Source organism: Lampris incognitus, chromosome 8 (assembly GCF_029633865.1).
Source record: "Lampris incognitus isolate fLamInc1 chromosome 8, fLamInc1.hap2, whole genome shotgun sequence".
Taxonomy (NCBI): domain Eukaryota; kingdom Metazoa; phylum Chordata; class Actinopteri; order Lampriformes; family Lampridae; genus Lampris; species Lampris incognitus.
Genome location: NC_079218.1, coordinates 34209585 through 34227376, shown reverse-complemented (window position 1 = coordinate 34227376; position 17792 = coordinate 34209585). Strand labels below are relative to the sequence as shown.

The window sequence follows — 17792 nt, the reverse complement described above, 5'->3', positions numbered from 1 at the left end:
TAAACATGTTAAATTCAATAAAAGTTATTCTAATATTTCTCCAAATTCCTACGTGATACAGCAAATCTGAAATTATTTCTGTGTTCAGCTTGACATTGTCTATCATAATCTCTGATTTTTTTTCAGGAAGCAAAACGTTTGAAAAAAAAATGTTGTCCAGTGTATTGGCATATGTGCTGCCCACCCTCAGTATATAATAAGTATCTGCAACTTTTCATGGACTCTTATTTATGATACCTCTCATAAAGTCACTGTTAAACAAAGTAAACAACACAGATTGGTTAGCAATAAAATGTTTAATAAAAAGTTCATATTCTAAGGTTTATCATGTACATTCATAAACTTTATATACAAAATGTATTACTTTGTAAAAAGGTGTCACTTTAATTACAAATATAAATGTATCAATAAATATTCACCATGAAGAATCTATGTTTAAGAGATAGTACAACAATATTTTTTTTCAGCATGAAATAGAATAAGTGAATAAAAGAGTCCATTAAGCATTGTCCTGTCACTTTGCAAAGTAAATACCTCGATACCGCCATACCGCCTTAAGAAACTATTTATGGGATTCCTATTGTTCAGGACAGTCCATTATTATTGAATAACACAGACAACTCTTTTCTCCAGACACACACACGCACAAAAAAAACAAAACATAATCAAGGTTGCATTTTTTATAGTGCTTTTCTAGCTGCAACAGCCATTCAAAGCACTTTTTATTACTTTACAAACTTCTCCGGAGACTATATATACACTACCGTTCAAAAGTTTGGGATCACCCAAACAATTTTGTGTTTTCCATGAAAAGTCACACTTATTCACCACCATATGTTGTGAAATGAATAGAAAATAGAGTCAAGACATTGACAAGGTTAGAAATAATGATTTGTATTTGAAATAAGATTTTTTTTACATCAAACTTTGCTTTCGTCAAAGAATCCTCCATTTGCAGCAATTACAGCATTGCAGACCTTTGGCATTCTAGCTGTTAATTTGTTGAGGTAATCTGGAGAAATTGCACCCCACGCTTCCAGAAGCAGCTCCCACAAGTTGGATTGGTTGGATGGGCACTTCTTTGAGCAGATTGAGTTTCTGGAGCATCACATTTGTGGGGTCAATTAAACGCTCAAAATGGCCAGAAAAAGAGAACTTTCATCTGAAACTCGACAGTCTATTCTTGTTCTTAGAAATGAAGGCTATTCCATGCGAGAAATTGCTAAGAAATTGAAGATTTCCTACACCGGTGTGTACTACTCCCTTCAGAGGACAGCACAAACAGGCTCTAACAGGTACTATTTAATGAAGATGCCAGTTGGGGACCTGTGAGGCGTCTGTTTCTCAAACTAGAGACTCTAATGTACTTATCTTCTTGCTCAGTTGTGCAACGCGGCCTCCCACTTCTTTTTCTACTCTGGTTAGAGCCTGTTTGTGCTGTCTTCTGAAGGGAGTAGTACACACCGGTGTAGGAAATCTTCAATTTCTTAGCAATTTCTCGCATGGAATAGCCTTCATTTCTAAGAACAAGAATAGACTGTCGAGTTTCAGATGAAAGTTCTCTTTTTCTGGCCATTTTGAGCGTTTAATTGACCCCACAAATGTGATGCTCCAGAAACTCAATCTGCTCAAAGAAGTGCCCATCCAACCAATCCAACTTGTGGGAGCTGCTTCTGGAAGCGTGGGGTGCAATTTCTCCAGATTACCTCAACAAATTAACAGCTAGAATGCCAAAGGTCTGCAATGCTGTAATTGCTGCAAATGGAGGATTCTTTGACGAAAGCAAAGTTTGATGTAAAAAAAATCTTATTTCAAATACAAATCATTATTTCTAACCTTGTCAATGTCTTGACTCTATTTTCTATTCATTTCACAACATATGGTGGTGAATAAGTGTGACTTTTCATGGAAAACACAAAATTGTTTGGGTGATCCCAAACTTTTGAACGGTAGTGTATATATATATAAATCTAAGACATGAAACTGTCATGTCACTTAAAAAAAAATCTAAACTGACATTACAACAATAACTGCACTGCTTAATGAGGGAATCATTTCCAATTTCTTGGGTAGACATGAATAGCGACATCTATCCTGAGGTGGAAATACACACACACACACACACACACACACACACACACACACATATATATATATATATATGTTTGTATGTGTGTGTATATATATATATATATATATATCAGGCAGGCATCTGGCAGCCTTGTGCTAATGCAGTGCCAGGGTGCTGTTTAGGAAAAACAGCTTCCTAGCTCTAGGACTGTTTTTGGCAATGTCCAGCTTGTATACACAGAGAGTCACAGGGTAGTGTGTATCATGGGGAAATAATAATAATTCTGGCATTAAGACACTTTGGGAATACTTTGATATTTTGACTGTTGGATGTTTTTCTAAACTACACACTTTGTTTATATTGTAGGGAAAGGTTTCAACGTTTGCCAGTTTCTTTAAAATGACCTTTCCATATTCATGTAATCCTCATTAAAACCACGCAGTACGACTTCCTACAGGCTTGAAAACCTGGAAAACAAGAGGGAGAGAGAGCCAATTTAATATTCAAACATCAAGGAATGAGACGCAGTAGACTGACGTGATCGGTAGGAAGACTGGCCTTCAATCTGTTTGGACCCAGCATCCATCCCACGTGCCAGCTACTACCCAAGGCCTATTGTCTATCATCTCCCAATGAAATGTTTCTAACCTCCCTGTGGGAAGGAGAGGGAAAAAGAGAGTATCTCATGGAAATCAGCCAGTTTTCACATTATCCTTCTATTCAAAATATTTAGGTAAACCTTAAATAATTTTAAGGTACCGTGATGGAGGTCTTAGTATGTGGATACTGTCCTGTTCTGAGATACACTCAGTTATTTTCTTTCTTTCTTTTTTTCTTTTTTGGACTTTTCCCCCTTTTTCCCCTCAGTTGTATCCAGCCAATTACCCCACTTTTCTGAGCTGTCCCGGTCACTGCTCCACCCCCTCTGCTGATCCGGGGAGGGCTGCAAACTACCACATGTCTCCTCCGATACACGTGGAGTCGCCAGCCACTTCTTTTCACCTGACAGTGAGGAGTTTCGCCAGGGGGACGTAGCACGTGCGAGGATCACACTGTTCCCCCTTCCTCCCAAACAGTCGCCCCGACTGACCAGCGGAGGCGCTAGTTCAGCGACCAGGACACACCCACATCTGGCTTCCCATCTGCAGACATGGCCAATTGTATCTGCATGGATGCCCAACCAAGCCGGAAATAACACGGGGATTTGAACCACCTTCACTCAGTTCTTTTCTACTTCAGTGTTTCACGATTATGCCCCATGTGATGTATATGTCTAGAGTCCCACCAACTCAAATTCCTCATATTTACAAACTTTCTTGCCTGAGAAATGAAAATTGAACTTGTAAATAATCTCGACGGTCTTGTCTTGGGCCTTACTTGGTACTCTGTGATAGCATTTGGCCTGTGTGGGGCCAGAGATCTGTTTGAGGGAACACTGTAGTAGATGGCGCCCATAACCGTGGAAAGGGATTTGAATCAAATCAAAAATACAGCCTGACTCCATCTTCCTCCAGCCAAACAGCGGTGTCTACACGCCACTCAGAGAGTGAGCAGAGAATATCGTTGAAAACACAACCTACTGAAAAGATCCATGTCCCATTATTTATAGACATGGAAAGAGAGAGAAAAAAGACTGGAATATACAGGTATGTCAGTTTTAGAGGAGGTAGGTTTTGCCTATATTGAATGCTTTGGCTGCACATTGGCTAGTAACTAGCAAGGCAATTAGAAATCTCACATTCACACAGTATAGCTGTAGAGATATAATAGAGTGTTAAGTAGCTAGCCAGTTGCTGGTGCATATTGGGCATCAGCTATGTTAACACTCTCTTGAGAAAGTTGATCAGCGCATTCCCCTTATGCTATCAAAGCCTTGATGTTCCTTGCTTTGTCCAATGCTATTTTTGGAGACACACCAGAGAGACACAGGGGCCTTTTCGGTCTGACGATGGTCTGCTTCTCCTCTGTTTAACTCGGCGAACTTGAATGCTCATAAAGGGGTTTTGGGAGCATCAAGGAAGGAGCTAATTCATGGTCTGATACTCCAAAATAGAGAGCCGAATACAGCAACAATAACAAACCAAATGGGGAGAGACTTGGACAGATGTTCAGTCCATAAAGACATGTCTGTAGCCATAGGGTCATATTTAGAGGCCAGAGTGATGCCAGATAGTTTGCTCTTTTTTGATTTTACTACTACCTCACTGGTTTAGACGTGATGGGCCAGACAAGTCATTAAACTGCTAAACAGTGATCTGTCCCATTGATCTACCAATGATATTTCACACTGCTGAACATCAACGACATACACTGGTAGAAAACACATCTGCCTTTTCTCAGTGATGGTGTGTTTAGATACACAAAATATTGTGGATGCTCATTTTTTCACAGTTACATTTAAACGTTTAGAATAAGTTGATTATATCCGTATGTATATGGTGATCATAAATACATACCTGCATTCACAAACAGAATATTCTAACTATTACGGTAAAACCTGTTCACCAAATGCGGGCAAAATTCCGGATATGAGTTTTCATGGCTTGTTGCTGAGAGAATACGACATTTACTGTATATACAACAGCGGTTTAAAAAAGGGGACTACGTGCTGATCCTGAATAAAAATGCTAAATGCATGTAAAAGTCCGCCGAGGGTTAGAGTCGTCTGCTGTGGTCTGTGGTGTCCGGTTGCTTCACAGATTGCTCATAGGCCTGGGCAAGAAATAGATGGCCTTCTGACCCTGGTGGGTCTTCAGTCCCACTTTGGGATGGCCCCTCCTGTTCAGACCGATGTACCAGCTGTACTTCTGAGAGCGATACGTGTTATAGTTGTTTTCCTCGTACTTTTCCAGGAAGTAACACTCATCATTCAACCCTTGCTGAAAACGAGAAGAGGACAGGACAGAACAGATCAGGGGGAAAAAAGTAAAGATGGGGAAGAGACGAAATGAAAATATTTAATTAAAGATGTGTATTCTTATTCATTTGTGTTCTCACATATTTATCTGATGAGTGTGCAGGATGATGTACACACATATCAACAGTTACTCTGGAAAATGGATGTGACACATCGGTCATGCCCCGACAGCTTGACTTGCTCAGCTCTTCATTTATATGCTTCCATGAGAGACTTGATTTATTGGTTACCGAAAAAATGTATCTAGAAAAAGAAAAACCTTTGCTCTTAGGATATGAGGTAGCTTGCTATTGTTCAACAGTTTTGTGGAAAAGGACCACTGGTTGAAAAACACCAGCAGGGGAAAAAATTCAACATGATATGTGTTTGTATTTCTTTTTTTTTTTTTATGGATGCTGTTGATGCTGCACACACTCAATGCACACGCACACACAACACACACACACACACACACACACACACACACACACACACACACGCACACACGGATCGATGACAGACAGACAGACGGACGGACAGACAGATGGATGGATGGATGGATGGCTGGACAAACAGACAGATGGACAGACAGACGGATGGATGGATGGCCTGACAGACAGACAGACAGACAGACAGACAGACAGACAGACAGACAGACAGACAGACAGAGAAACAGATAGACGGATGGACAGACTGGCAGACGGACAGACAGACAGAGACAAATGGATGGATGACAGACAGACGGACAGATGGATGGACAGACAGATGGACTGACGGATGAATGACAGACAGACAGATGGATGGACGTACAGATGGACAGACAGACAGACAGATGGATGGATGACAGACAGACAGACAGAGAGAAACAAATGGACAGACAAATGAATGGATGACAGAAAAACAGGCGGCTGGATGGACAGACAAATGGACAGACGGATGGATGACAGACAGACAGATGGATGGATGGACAGACAGACACACACACACACAGAAACAGATGGACGGACGGGTAGACAGACAGACAGAGAAACGGATGGATGGACGGACAGATGAATGGATGACAGACAGAAACAGGCAGACGGATGGATGGACAGACAACCCTTCATGGTGTTTAACTCACCGATCCATAAAGGTGTCCATTGTTGTCCATGGCCAGGTATCTCCCTGACTCCTCACCCTTTATGACAACCACTCCTGGACTCACTGCCTTCAACCTCAGAAGATCTACAACACAAACACACAACTATATTACCACTACTGCTACTAATAATATCTATAATAATAATGATACACTTAGAATATGGTATCAGTGAAATGGAGGGAATAAGAAACCAATGAAAGTTGCAGCCATAGGAAAAGATATGACAGAAGACACGGCAACAAGAATGAAACAAAATAAAAGCTAAGAATTCATGAAAGGCCCATCTCAATTTAAACACCATGTTTCTAGGGTCTATGCACTGTTTCTGGTAACTGAACTCAACTGACTACATTTAACTAAACTGAACAACTACATTATTGCACAGACAGCAGTATTTAGGATCACAAATGCTCAAACAATCTCACACACACACACATGCTTGTCGCCTGCCCAGTATAACAAAGGTTTGGCACTGAAACAGCTGGATTTGAATGACTTGCTCAAGGACACTCATAACAATTTCATACTAGTGGGGAAATGTCATGATCAGACGTTTTTACCTCCCTGAGTGATTAACTAAAAGTTGAATTTTGTGAACTTTTGTTCAAACACGCTATAGCAACAAACCATTCATGGCAATAGTGTTTATTTTAATTCATTCATTTAATTCATGATTTCATTTCATATTCCTGTAGGTAATGTCAAAATCTGGTATAGATTCTCTATGACTAAACGACCTTGGCTTTGTTATTTTCCCTTTTTAGCTTTCATGTCCGTACACACAACCAACAATCAAGTGCCTGTGTCCAACGTTCTCACAATTTTCCTGTTTATTCTGGTATCCAGCATACGGAATATAAAACAACACAGGGAGTTCCGCATATACAACAAACAGCCTATCTCCCCTCAAAGTGAAAAGCACGGTTCTCTCACCATAGGGGTCGTTGTCCTGCCTACTGCCAATCACGGCCCCATCCGGGCGGATGGTCAGATGGTGTCCTCCGTTCTTGCAGTAGAGTCTGGTAATGGACTGCCATTCCTGCAGGGAGAGGTCTGGCATGTTTTGTCCGAGTGGCAGCACGGTGACATCTCCCTCCGACATCCTGTGGCATGTGTTCGGCTGTGACGGCGTGTCTGCAGGGCGATACTCTGCCTGTGACTGAGACAGCAGGGCGACAGTCAGTTTTTAGGTCGAGAGGGGACGTGAAGCAGAGGGCAGCCCCACCCGCCATTTCCCCTTTTGATTACAAACAAATAGCTCTCTCCCTCATTCTCCCTCTCTGTTCTTCTGCCCCCTCTCCTCCTCCCTCTCTCTCCCTCACTCATTTGCTCTTGATCTATCCTCCTTCCTCTTTCATTCTCTCCATTGGTTTGTCTCCCTACTCCCCCGCTCCTTATCTCCCACCGTCTCATTTTCTCTCACCCTCCCCTTTACCTTTTATGGCGCTCTGGTTTGTAGATGGAGTGATGAGGCCAGACTGGGAATCAGATCCGGTCTGAGGCCAAGATGAACTGCATCATGACCAGACTTGTTTTTGGGACTGAACATCGTTTAGATTCTTTTTTGAGAAATAGCATCCAGATGTCAGTGATGTCATTTTCACCTGGAACCATAGCTGGTCCCAACACTAGAACGAACAACGTGTGATCTGCAGACTGATGAAATTACTGGTAGTGAGTTGTCTCATTCTTGAAAGTATCTTTAATACATTAACATATGATATACCTCTCAACCCCATAGGCCTAGAGCCACCCCCACACACACAAGCATGCATTTTATAACACTATCCATCCTGCTTGTCGGTGAAATAGTTTGTCTCTCAAACAAACCTCCGATGACCAGCTACTTCAAATCTTTCCACTTTTGGAATCTGGCACCCGCATCCATCCAGCACTGTCTGCCTTTTTGTCTTTCCCTTGGACTGTTTGCTTCCCAAAATCCACAAAATCCAGTCTCTTTCCCAGCCAACTATTTTCTTAATCTTTCCAACCCAGTGGAAAAGATTCCTGTGTATCAGTAGCTGGCACACGAGCTGTCCTGTCAGTGGAAGTGAAATAGTGAATGAATGGAGAGAGTCAGCATTGGTACACAGCTGGAGGAGGGCAAAACGCTGTAGAGACTAAACAGTTAGCTTAGCAATGCTAACCAGCATGTCCCGAAATCACACCAGAGGAACAAAAAAGAAGAAAGTAATTAGAGGAGGGCGAGAGAAACAGAGGGAGGGAGAACCAAAGGAACAGAGAGTGAAAGAGAGACCGAGACAGACATGAAATGAATACTGCTGAAAACAAAGAAAGAAAGAAAGGAAGGGAGGATCAGGGAAAAAGAGGGATGAGCGTAAAATAGAGGGATTGGAAAGGAAAGCTGCAGGAGTAATGCTAGGCCTACCATATGTACTGACTTCTCTTTCCTAGGAACTGGATTTTGTATTACTGGATATAAAATGTTGGTGCCAGACTGGTTCGCATGAACTCTGGACAGACCTCGCAGTGTTACTGACGTCAAACTTCTACTTGGTGACAAAGTCCGGGAATATGTTGGAGTATATATTGAACTGTTCGTCAGACAGAGACAGATCAATCTATCAAGATAGATAGATAGATAGATAGATAGATAGATAGATAGACAGAACTGACAGACTGACAGAACAAGTGAAAACGTAATATTTCCAGATTTCTTCAGATTTCTTCAAACAAATGCAAAACAAAACCTGAAAACTCAGATGCGCATGGATATACAACTACTTCGTAGTCCCCACAACATTCACAGAAGCTCACTTCAACATATCAAATAAACATTAAAGGACAGAGATAATCAATCTGATCTTAATGCCTCGATTTCTTGAGAGCAAATATTGAACGTATCAGATGTCTGCAGAGCGGAAAGGCCCCGAGGCCTGAAGGGGTCTGTAGCAACTTCTCAAAACCATGCTGTGATTTGTTAGCAGACCCATTGCTTGATATGTTTAAACACTCATTTTCAGTTGACTACCTCAGATCTTACAGGAAGCAGATATGTTGACTGATTTCCAGCCTGTTATAGACAACAGGGAAATACAGGAAATAGCAGACTGAACGAGGTGTTCCTTGATGACATCTTATCTTGTCTCATCTCATCTCATCTCATCTCATCACATCATCAGCCGCTTCTCCGGGGTCGGGTCATGGTGACAGCAAGCTATGTAGGGCACTCCAGACATCCCTCTGCCCAGCAATGCCCTCCAGCTCCTCCTGGGGGATCCCAAGGTATTCCCAGGCCAGACCAAACATGTAGTCCCTCCAGCAAGTTCTGTGTCTACCCCGGGGTCTCCTCCCAGTTGGACGTGCCCAGCAAACCTCCAAAGGAAGGCACACAGGAGGCATCCTAATCAGATGCCTGAACCACCTTAACTGGCTCCTTTCAACGTGAAGGAGCAGAGGCTCTACTCCGAGCTTCCTCCGGATGTCCAAGCTCCTCACCCTATCTCTAAGGCTGAGCCCAGACACCCTATGGAGTAAACTCATTTCAGCCACTTGTGTTCATGATCTCACCCTTTCGGTCACTATCCAAAGCTCATAACCATAGGTGAGGGTTGGAATGAAGATTGACTGGTAAATTGAGGGCTTTGACTTCTGGCTCAGCTCCCTCTTCACTACTACGGTCCAGTACAACGTCGACATTCCTGCTGATGCTGCACCAATCCACCTGTCAATCTTTTTGTTATCTACAGATACGGCCTTATATAATAATGCAGAGCACAATGTTAACTGACATCTCTGAAATATCTCCCATTGAGAAAATTTTATTACAGATAGGTGGGAAGATACCTGTCAGTCTTTTCATGAGGCTATGTTAGCTTAAAAGTGCACATTATACATGAAAGCTATCCATCACAGTTGATGATGAGGAATGAGAAGGTATTTTAATTGTAATGACGCAAAACAGTTTAGGATGCCCATATATCCCCCTAACCATACACAGTGATCTGGCTCTCATGTTGCTGAAAGGTAAAGCAGATATTGGTTCTCTAACTCATGTTATCTTTGGTAATGCATACGCTTTGCTGTTTGTGGCATACTTGTGTTTTTGGAATAGACATGTTTGGTTTAGCGCGGGATATGGACCCAATGTTTTTGATCTTTGGGCTGCATTAGCAGGTATATATGAGATTATACTGTAGTGTTATTTGTGCTGCACTGTAGAATAGTTTATTGCAGTGGTTTTATGATAAAGTACCGACTGTTCATTTAGTCAGTCATTCATTAATTCAATATTTATGTACTATATTACATTCATCCATCCATCCATTTATCCATCCGTTATCCAAACCGCTTATGTGGCTCTCAGGGTCGTGAGGATGCTGGAGCCTATCCCAGTAGTCACTGGGCAGCAGGCACGGAGACACCCTGGACAGGCCACCAGGCCATCACAGGGCTGACATACACACACACATTCACACCTAGGGACAATTTAGTATGGCTGATTCACCTGACGTACATGTCTTTGTACTGTGGGAGGAAACCAGAGCACTCGGAGGAAGCCCATGCAGACACGGCGACAACATTCAAACTCCACACAGAGGATGACCCAGGACAACCCCAAAGGTTGGACTACCCTGGGGCTCGAACCCAGGACCTTCTTGCTCTGAGGTAACTGCGCTAACCACTGCGCCACCATGCTGCCAGAAAACAGACCATTTTTTTTAAAAATGTGGGAGTCCAGGTTGAAATGTGTAGGGCCTGTTGTCCCTGACATCATGCAGCAGATTGTCTTGCATTATATTTCTGTACATAACCATTGTAACCTCCTTTAATAATCTGAGCTGTTATGTTGTGTATGATTCTACCTTCATTTCTTTGACTTTAAAAAACAAACAAGCAAACAAACGAACAAAAAACACTTGAATTCACTTCGTGAAATTCGTGCAGCCTTATGTTGGCTGGGCGTGGAAAGGAATTTGAAATGAATGAGAATCATCACCCATGACTTGTATTGCATTGTAGCTGCTAGTCTGCTGAGTGAATTACAGGATGGATGGACATGAAAATAATCTCTACATAATCAAATGGATTTTAGATATTCTAAACTTATTAGATATGCTATATTCTGCTGTTCTGGTGCTTTTGGACCTGACTGCTGCCTTCGACACGGTTGACCATAATATTCTTTTATCATGTCTTGAGCTGTGTGTGGGCATTAAAGGTACTGCCCTAGAATGGTTCAAGTCTTATCTGTCAAATAGAAGCTTTTCTGTCCATATAGACCAATTCTCTTCAGCCACGGCCCCACTTAACTGTGGGGTCCCTCAAGGCTCCATTTTGGGCCCCATTCTCTTCTCATTATATATGCTGCCCTTGGGGTCCATTCTTAAAAAACATAATATGTCTTTTCATTGTTTTCCTGATGATAAAAACAAACAGCAGAGATTCTATACAGGCTTTGAGTTGCTTAAAGGATGTCAAAACATGGATGGAGTTAAACTTACTGAAACCAAATCAAAATAAGACTGAAATAATTGTATATGGACAACCTGATCTTTTGGAAGGTTATGATAGTGCTCTTGTCCTTAAGCTTCCTGCAGTCGTTCTTCTGTTAGGAATCTTGGTGTGATTTTTGACAGCTCTTTTAACTTTGATAAACAAATAAGCGCAGTCATCAAAACAAGTTTTTTTTCAATTACAACTTCTTGGAAAAGTAAAGGCCTATCTCCCTCCAAATGATCTTGAAAGGGTAATTCATGCATTTTTTCCTCTCGTTTGGATTATTGTAATTCATTGTATGTTGGCGTAGCTCAGTTGTCGCTTCGTCGTCTTCAACTTGTACAAAATGCAGCTGCTCGCCTTTTGACTGGAAAGAAACAACGTGATCACATAACACCTGTACTGGCCCCCCTTCATTGGCTTCCTCTCTGTTTTAGGATCCAGTTTAAGATTTTATTACTTTTTTTAAGTCTTTAAATGGGCTGGCACCACCTTATTTATCGGAGCTAATACATCATCATACACCAGTCAGAGCACCCAGATGCTCTTACATGTTCTGAGATCCAGGCTTAAGAATAGGGGCGATAGAGCCTTTGCAGTGGCTGCCCCTGATCTCTGAAACAATCTACCAGTACACATAAGATCTGCTCAGACCATAGAGACTTTTAAATCGTTGTTAAAGACCTACCTCTTCTCGCTGGCATTCAATTCAAGTTGAGCTTTACACCATGATTTTATCATGCAAATATACTTTTACTCTTGTTTTATTGTTTATATTCTTTATTTTATTATGTTTTCTTTACATATTTTAATATTCATATGTGTCAATTATCTTATTTTATATTGTACTTTAAGCCTGTGTAGCACTTTGGTTCAACTGTGGTTGTTTTAAATGTGCTATATAAATAGACTTGACTTGACTTAACTGTCCTTGGAAAGCTACCATTAAGTTGATTCACATGTAAACACATGTCCTTTTTCAATTGCTCATACATTCAGAACAAAAACTAATCCACAAATATGCCCATCATTAACACTTTGGTGGCGGCTCATGCTATTGTTTCCTCTACTGGGTCTTCGCCATAGCAGACACAGAGTGGAGAGGAGGGCAGGTAGCTGACCTGAAGAAAAAGTGGTTATTGTGACCACCAATAAATACTACAGATATTTTACCAACAGAGGATAAAACCCCAATAACTAAAAGTCAATCATGTTTTGTTTTGGGGGTTTTTTTGCATGGCAGTGGGAAAGATGCAGACACAGTGACACCTCCTACATTTTCAATGGGGATTCAGATTACTCAACCACAGTCTGGTTACCAATATCACATTGAATGTCAGTTAAACTGGAGCTTTGAACAGCAACAACAACAATAAAAATGAAAGAATAATTATATAGCACCTATCATACTTAAAATATGATTCAAAGTGCTTGAAGTGCACTACAATAAACAAACAACAGATAAAACAGATACAACCAGGCAATTAATGAAGAAAAACAATGAATGGTGGCAATAGTCTGGTGTAAATGCATAAATCATTTGAATATGTGAAGGGATGTATGTAAAGTTATCTGTAAAATATGCAGCATGGGTATAGAAAGCAGAAGGGGGCCAAGAACTAAGCCTTGAGCGACACCACAACTCAACTGAGCCATTGAGGAAGTAGTAGAACAACAGAAAACATTCTGCTGGTGAGGCAAGAGCGTAATAAACTAAGAGTCCAGGAATGGAGTCAACTCACTTTGAAATGTGTTGACTCTCTATAATCCATATTGTAAAACGTTTTGTGCAAAAATATGAACAACATTTAGCTTTAAAGATCAGAATGAACGATATTTAATTGATACATGACTTGCTTTCTCCTGTTCTAATCTATGATGAGGTTTTTTTTTTAATTGTCTACGGCAGGTAGCACTCATTGGTTAGATTTGTCTCTCCTTAAGCTTCAGATGCAAAGACACACACACACACACACACACACACACACACACACACACACACACACACACACACAGAAACTTTGATATCAAGAAGCATGAAGTTGAATGAAGAGAGTGTCTTGCTAATGCTGCCCAAAACAGCAGCCAAACAAAACCTTTTTCTTTTGCTGCTCTGCTTCTCAAAGGGGACGTCTGTTATTCATGAACCGGGTAAAGTACTTCAATTACTTGAGAGAGAGAGAGAGAGAGAGAGAGAGAGAGAGAGAGAGAGAGAGAGAGAGAGAGAGAGAGAGAGAGAGAGAGAGAGAGAGAGAGAGAGAGAGAGAGAGAGAGAGAGAGAGAGAGAGAGAGAGACAAAGTATCTGTGGGTCACTCAGTTGCCTACCTGTGATAAAGTGATGTGGCAGTGCCCCAAATGAGCCAGCATGTCCTCCTCTGTTCCTTGGTCTGAGTGGAGTTTGGTGGAAACTTACTCGTCTCTGGATGTGCTGTGTCTGGCTGCTCGCGTGCCAGACTCCCTGTTTTATACTCCCGGGAGAAGTGTGGCTATGTCCTTGTACTGCTGGCTGTTCTCTGAATGCGTAAGTGAATGAGTGTCTGTATATATGTGTGTGTGTGTGTGTGTGTGTGTGTGTGTGTGTGTGTGTGTGTGTGTGTGTGTGTGTGTGTGTGTGTGTGTGTAAGAGAGAGAGAGAGAGAGAAAATGAGTGTGTGTGAGAGTGCATTTGTGTGTTTGTGCTTCGTCAACCCCTCCGCCCCCCCAATCCACACACACACAATCAACGTCAGAGGATCCATTTCTTCAGGCCAACGTCAGAGCTAAATTTACCACATAAAATAGAAAGAGAGATGGAAAGAAAGAAAGTAAGAAAGAGAGAGAGAGAGAGAGAGAGAGAGAGAGAGAGAGAGAGAGAGAGAGAGAGAGAGAGAAATGGAAGTAATTACTGAAGTGAATGAAAATTGTGTGTGTGTGTGTGTGGGTGTGCGTGTGTGTGTGTGTGTGTGGGTGGGTGTGTGTGAGAGAGAGAGAGTGAGTAAGTGAGTGAGTGAGAGAGAGAGTGAGTGAGTGAGTGAGTGAGTGAGTGAGTGAGTGAGTGAGTGAGTGAAGTGAGTGAGTGAGAGAGACGGTATGATGTAACTGGAGATGGTAAGATCGGGGTAGGAAGCCAGACTGACTGTCTGACTGAGCGCTGATACATTCCTATAGAGGTGAGCAACACAATACAAACATTTGTAGATTTCACTTGGAGGATGATTTCATTTCCAAGAAAAGTCACTTTAACAAGTACAATGAACCATCCGCGCTCAGCCTTCAAAGCATCCAAGCTGGTTTTCTCACAGACAGATCAAAGTTATGCTGGTAATTTTTTAGCTAATTAATACTTTACTAAACATCGTTCATCACTACAGGATAATACCCATTGGTGCCCCAAATAAGCATCACAACGCTGTTTCCATTAGTGCCGACGTTCAAGCAGAAAGACACTTGACTGTGCCACTCTCTTACAAGGTTTTCTTGTATGGCCCCGAGTAACGCTTGCTTATTCTGAGCACACATCTGTGGGGCTAACCATCACTGTCAAAGTGCCCTTGAGCATGGCGCTGGACCCAAGAGACTCTTCTAGAGGCACTACGCTGGAAGCCACCCATTGCTTTGACCTCTGTGAGAGGTGAATTCCCATGGCTTTGGTGTGCATTCATGAGCCTTGTGGTTGTTTCACACAGAGATAAGTGAAAATAAACAAAATCCCATTACCATGTGGTGAATAAAAGTGCATTTTCTTCTTCTTCTTACTTTTTTATTCAGACCACAATTTTGTAAATGGGAGCTCAACGCGAGTGCACAATGGGGCCATGAAGAGAGACAGTAGATGAATTATGCTTTTTGAATGAAGGGTTTAGGACTGGGCTGTCTTTTAGATGCCATTTACATCCAACATCTCCAAACAAATCAAAGATGGCAGAGTATGAGTGTTTCAGATGTGACTTGTTCAGTTGAATTTTTAATGATCCCCCCACGAGGGAGTATGGGGTCATCACAGCTGCAGAATATACCACAGATCAGCCCAAACAAGTAGGAAGATGTGCATGTACGCACAAATATCCTGACACAGACACACAGACACATACAGACACGACACATACACTCGCTCGCTCACTTGCTTTCTCAACTCTCACACAGCACAGTTTTTGAGTGTGAATGCTGACTGACTGAATTATGGACAGCAGTTGGCCCGACTCCGCTTTCTCCTAATGGGTTTCTCAGGCTCCTCTTTAAAACTTTGCTGTCTCCATTATTCATCCTCTGAAAAGACAGCGTGAAGTAAGGGAGAGTGCTACAGTGCTAAAATTGTAAAGAAAAGTGTGTGTGTGTGTGTGAGAGAGAGAGAGAGAGAGAGAGAGAGAGAGAGAGAGAGAGAGAGAGAGAGAGAGAGAGAGAGAGAGAGAGCATAAACATCAAATTCTTACCTGGCCTTGCACATCATATTTCTTTTTCTTTCTTTCTTTCTTTCTTTCTTTCTTTCTTTCTTTCTTTCTTTCTTTCTTTCTTTCTTTCTTTCTTTCTTTCTGTCTTTTCTCTCTCTCTCACTCGCTTGCTCGCACGCACGCACACACACACACACACACACACACACACACCGGAAGACCCTGACCTACTTTTTTCTTACCTATTCAGGTCATTCGTTCCACAAGACCTCAATTTTTGGAAATACCTTTGCAACACCGGAATGACCCACAAGGCGGCAGCATAGGCACGTTATCGTAACAGGGACCTTCACACTTGAACAATGCGATGCGAAGCTGTAGGAAGTGAAAAAGGAGGAAAACCTTGAAAAATTAAAGCCGGTGAGGTTAATGACTGCTGTTATGGGAAAATAGAAATGTCACCTCACAGTTAACCAACACTTATCCAGATTAGATGGAGAGATTAGACGGAGACCAACTTCTGTTGTCACATGCCTTTCATTGTCCCATAGCGCAGCATGCCAGGACAACAGCTTGTTGATAAATTGCCTTTAGGGAAAAATTCTTGTTCAATGACAGTCTGGTTTCTATACAATGATGGTCACCCAGTCTTTGGACTACATCTGAGGTTCTGTTGTCTCTGGAGTGCAGGTCTCAGAATACTTTGGGCTAATAACCTGACATAACACCAAGCACAACACTGAGACAGGAAAGGGCGTATCGACAAAAGGAATGGGGAAAAAAAAAGGTGGAGTTCGGTTAATGATTGGGTAATAATGTGAGACCTGATTAAGCCCTGTGAGCATTTCCGTGTGCCTTTCCCTCCTCTACCAAGGAGGTTGGGGGTGCAGATCAGCCACACAGCGTGGCCCCGGGAAGATGGTGGGGATTCAGTGCAATGCCCAAAGAAGCTTCAACATGGCGGACTCTCGCATGAACCTACATGCTTCCCCCAGCTGAACAGTTTGGTCCCTCTACTCAGAACATCAGTGCTGCCCCTGTGTTCCTGTAGTTTTTGGGATGTGTCTTTGTCTTTATGTTGTGTTGCTGTTGCGTTGCTGTGGGCTGGGGGACACGGCATTTCGTTTCATTTCATGTGCACAAGTACATGAGGTGAAATGACAAAGTGTTCCTGATTCTTAATGAGGAAAGGGGAGAGAGACATGAGCATAACAGGAGTGAAAGAGAGAGAGAATAAAAAAAGAAACAAAGAAACAGAGTGAATGTGAAACCACACACACACACACACACACACATACGTGCATCTGCATGCACACACCTGAACTAGCAGTGCTACCATCATTACAACAGTCTCACATTTACTGTTTAGCGGAGGGAGAAAGGGAGAGAGACAAAGTCAGTGTATTTTTTAATTACTACTACTACTTGCAGCTGCTCCCGTTAGGGGTCACCACAGCGGATCATCCATTTCCATCTCTTCCTGTCTTCTGCATCTTCCTCTGTCACACCGGCCACCTGCATGTCCTCCCTCACCACATCCATAAACCTCCTCTTTGGCCTTCCTCTTTTCCTCTTCCCTGGCAGCTCCATATTCAGCACCCTTCTCCCAATATACCCAGCATCTCTCCTCCACACATGTCCAAGCCATCTCAATCTTGCCTCTCTTGCTTTGTTTCCAAACCGTCCAACCTGGGCTGTCCCTCTAATATAGTCGTCCCTAATCCTGTCCTTCTTCATCACGCCCAATGAAAATCTTGAGCGTGTTTTGTTTAATTATGTTTCCTTTATTAATCCGCTTGGAGAAATTCATTTACTACAAATTAACCCATCCTAGGTTTGATCTGTGTAGCTAGCAG

The 17792-nt window shown here is 42.1% G+C and overlaps 1 protein-coding gene across 2 annotated transcripts; it reads right to left on the bottom strand.

Moving 5' to 3' along the window:
• Nucleotides 1–1961: 1961 nt before the first annotated feature.
• Nucleotides 1962–14163, bottom strand: LOC130116649 (putative fibroblast growth factor 1). Of its 2 annotated transcripts, XR_008810591.1 has the most exons (5): nt 13895–14163; nt 7042–7267; nt 6088–6191; nt 3449–4950; nt 1962–2538 (listed from the first exon to the last, which is right to left on the bottom strand). XR_008810591.1 is itself a non-coding variant. In XM_056284626.1 (4 exons), the coding sequence occupies exons 1-4, from the start codon at nt 13934–13936 to the stop codon at nt 4765–4767; spliced, it is 558 nt and encodes a 185-aa protein (XP_056140601.1). In that variant the 5' UTR covers nt 13937–14163; the 3' UTR covers nt 1962–4764. The 2 variants fall into 2 exon arrangements, 1 of the variants encoding a protein (XP_056140601.1); XM_056284626.1 differs by having other exon boundaries at nt 1962–4950.
• Between the last annotated feature and the right edge of the window lie 3629 nt (nt 14164–17792).

Bases quoted from the DNA above. Each gene is read 5' to 3' on its own strand.
- LOC130116649 (XM_056284626.1), bottom strand. From the start codon at position 13,936: ATGCTGGCTCATTTGGGGCACTGCCACATCACTTTATCACAG. The intron at 7,268-13,894 runs GTAGGCAACTGA...CTGCTGTCTCAG, and splicing joins GCCACATCACTTTATCACAG to TCACAGGCAGAGTATCGCCC. The intron at 4,951-6,087 runs GTGAGTTAAACA...TCTCGTTTTCAG, and splicing joins ATGGACACCTTTATGGATCG to CAAGGGTTGAATGATGAGTG.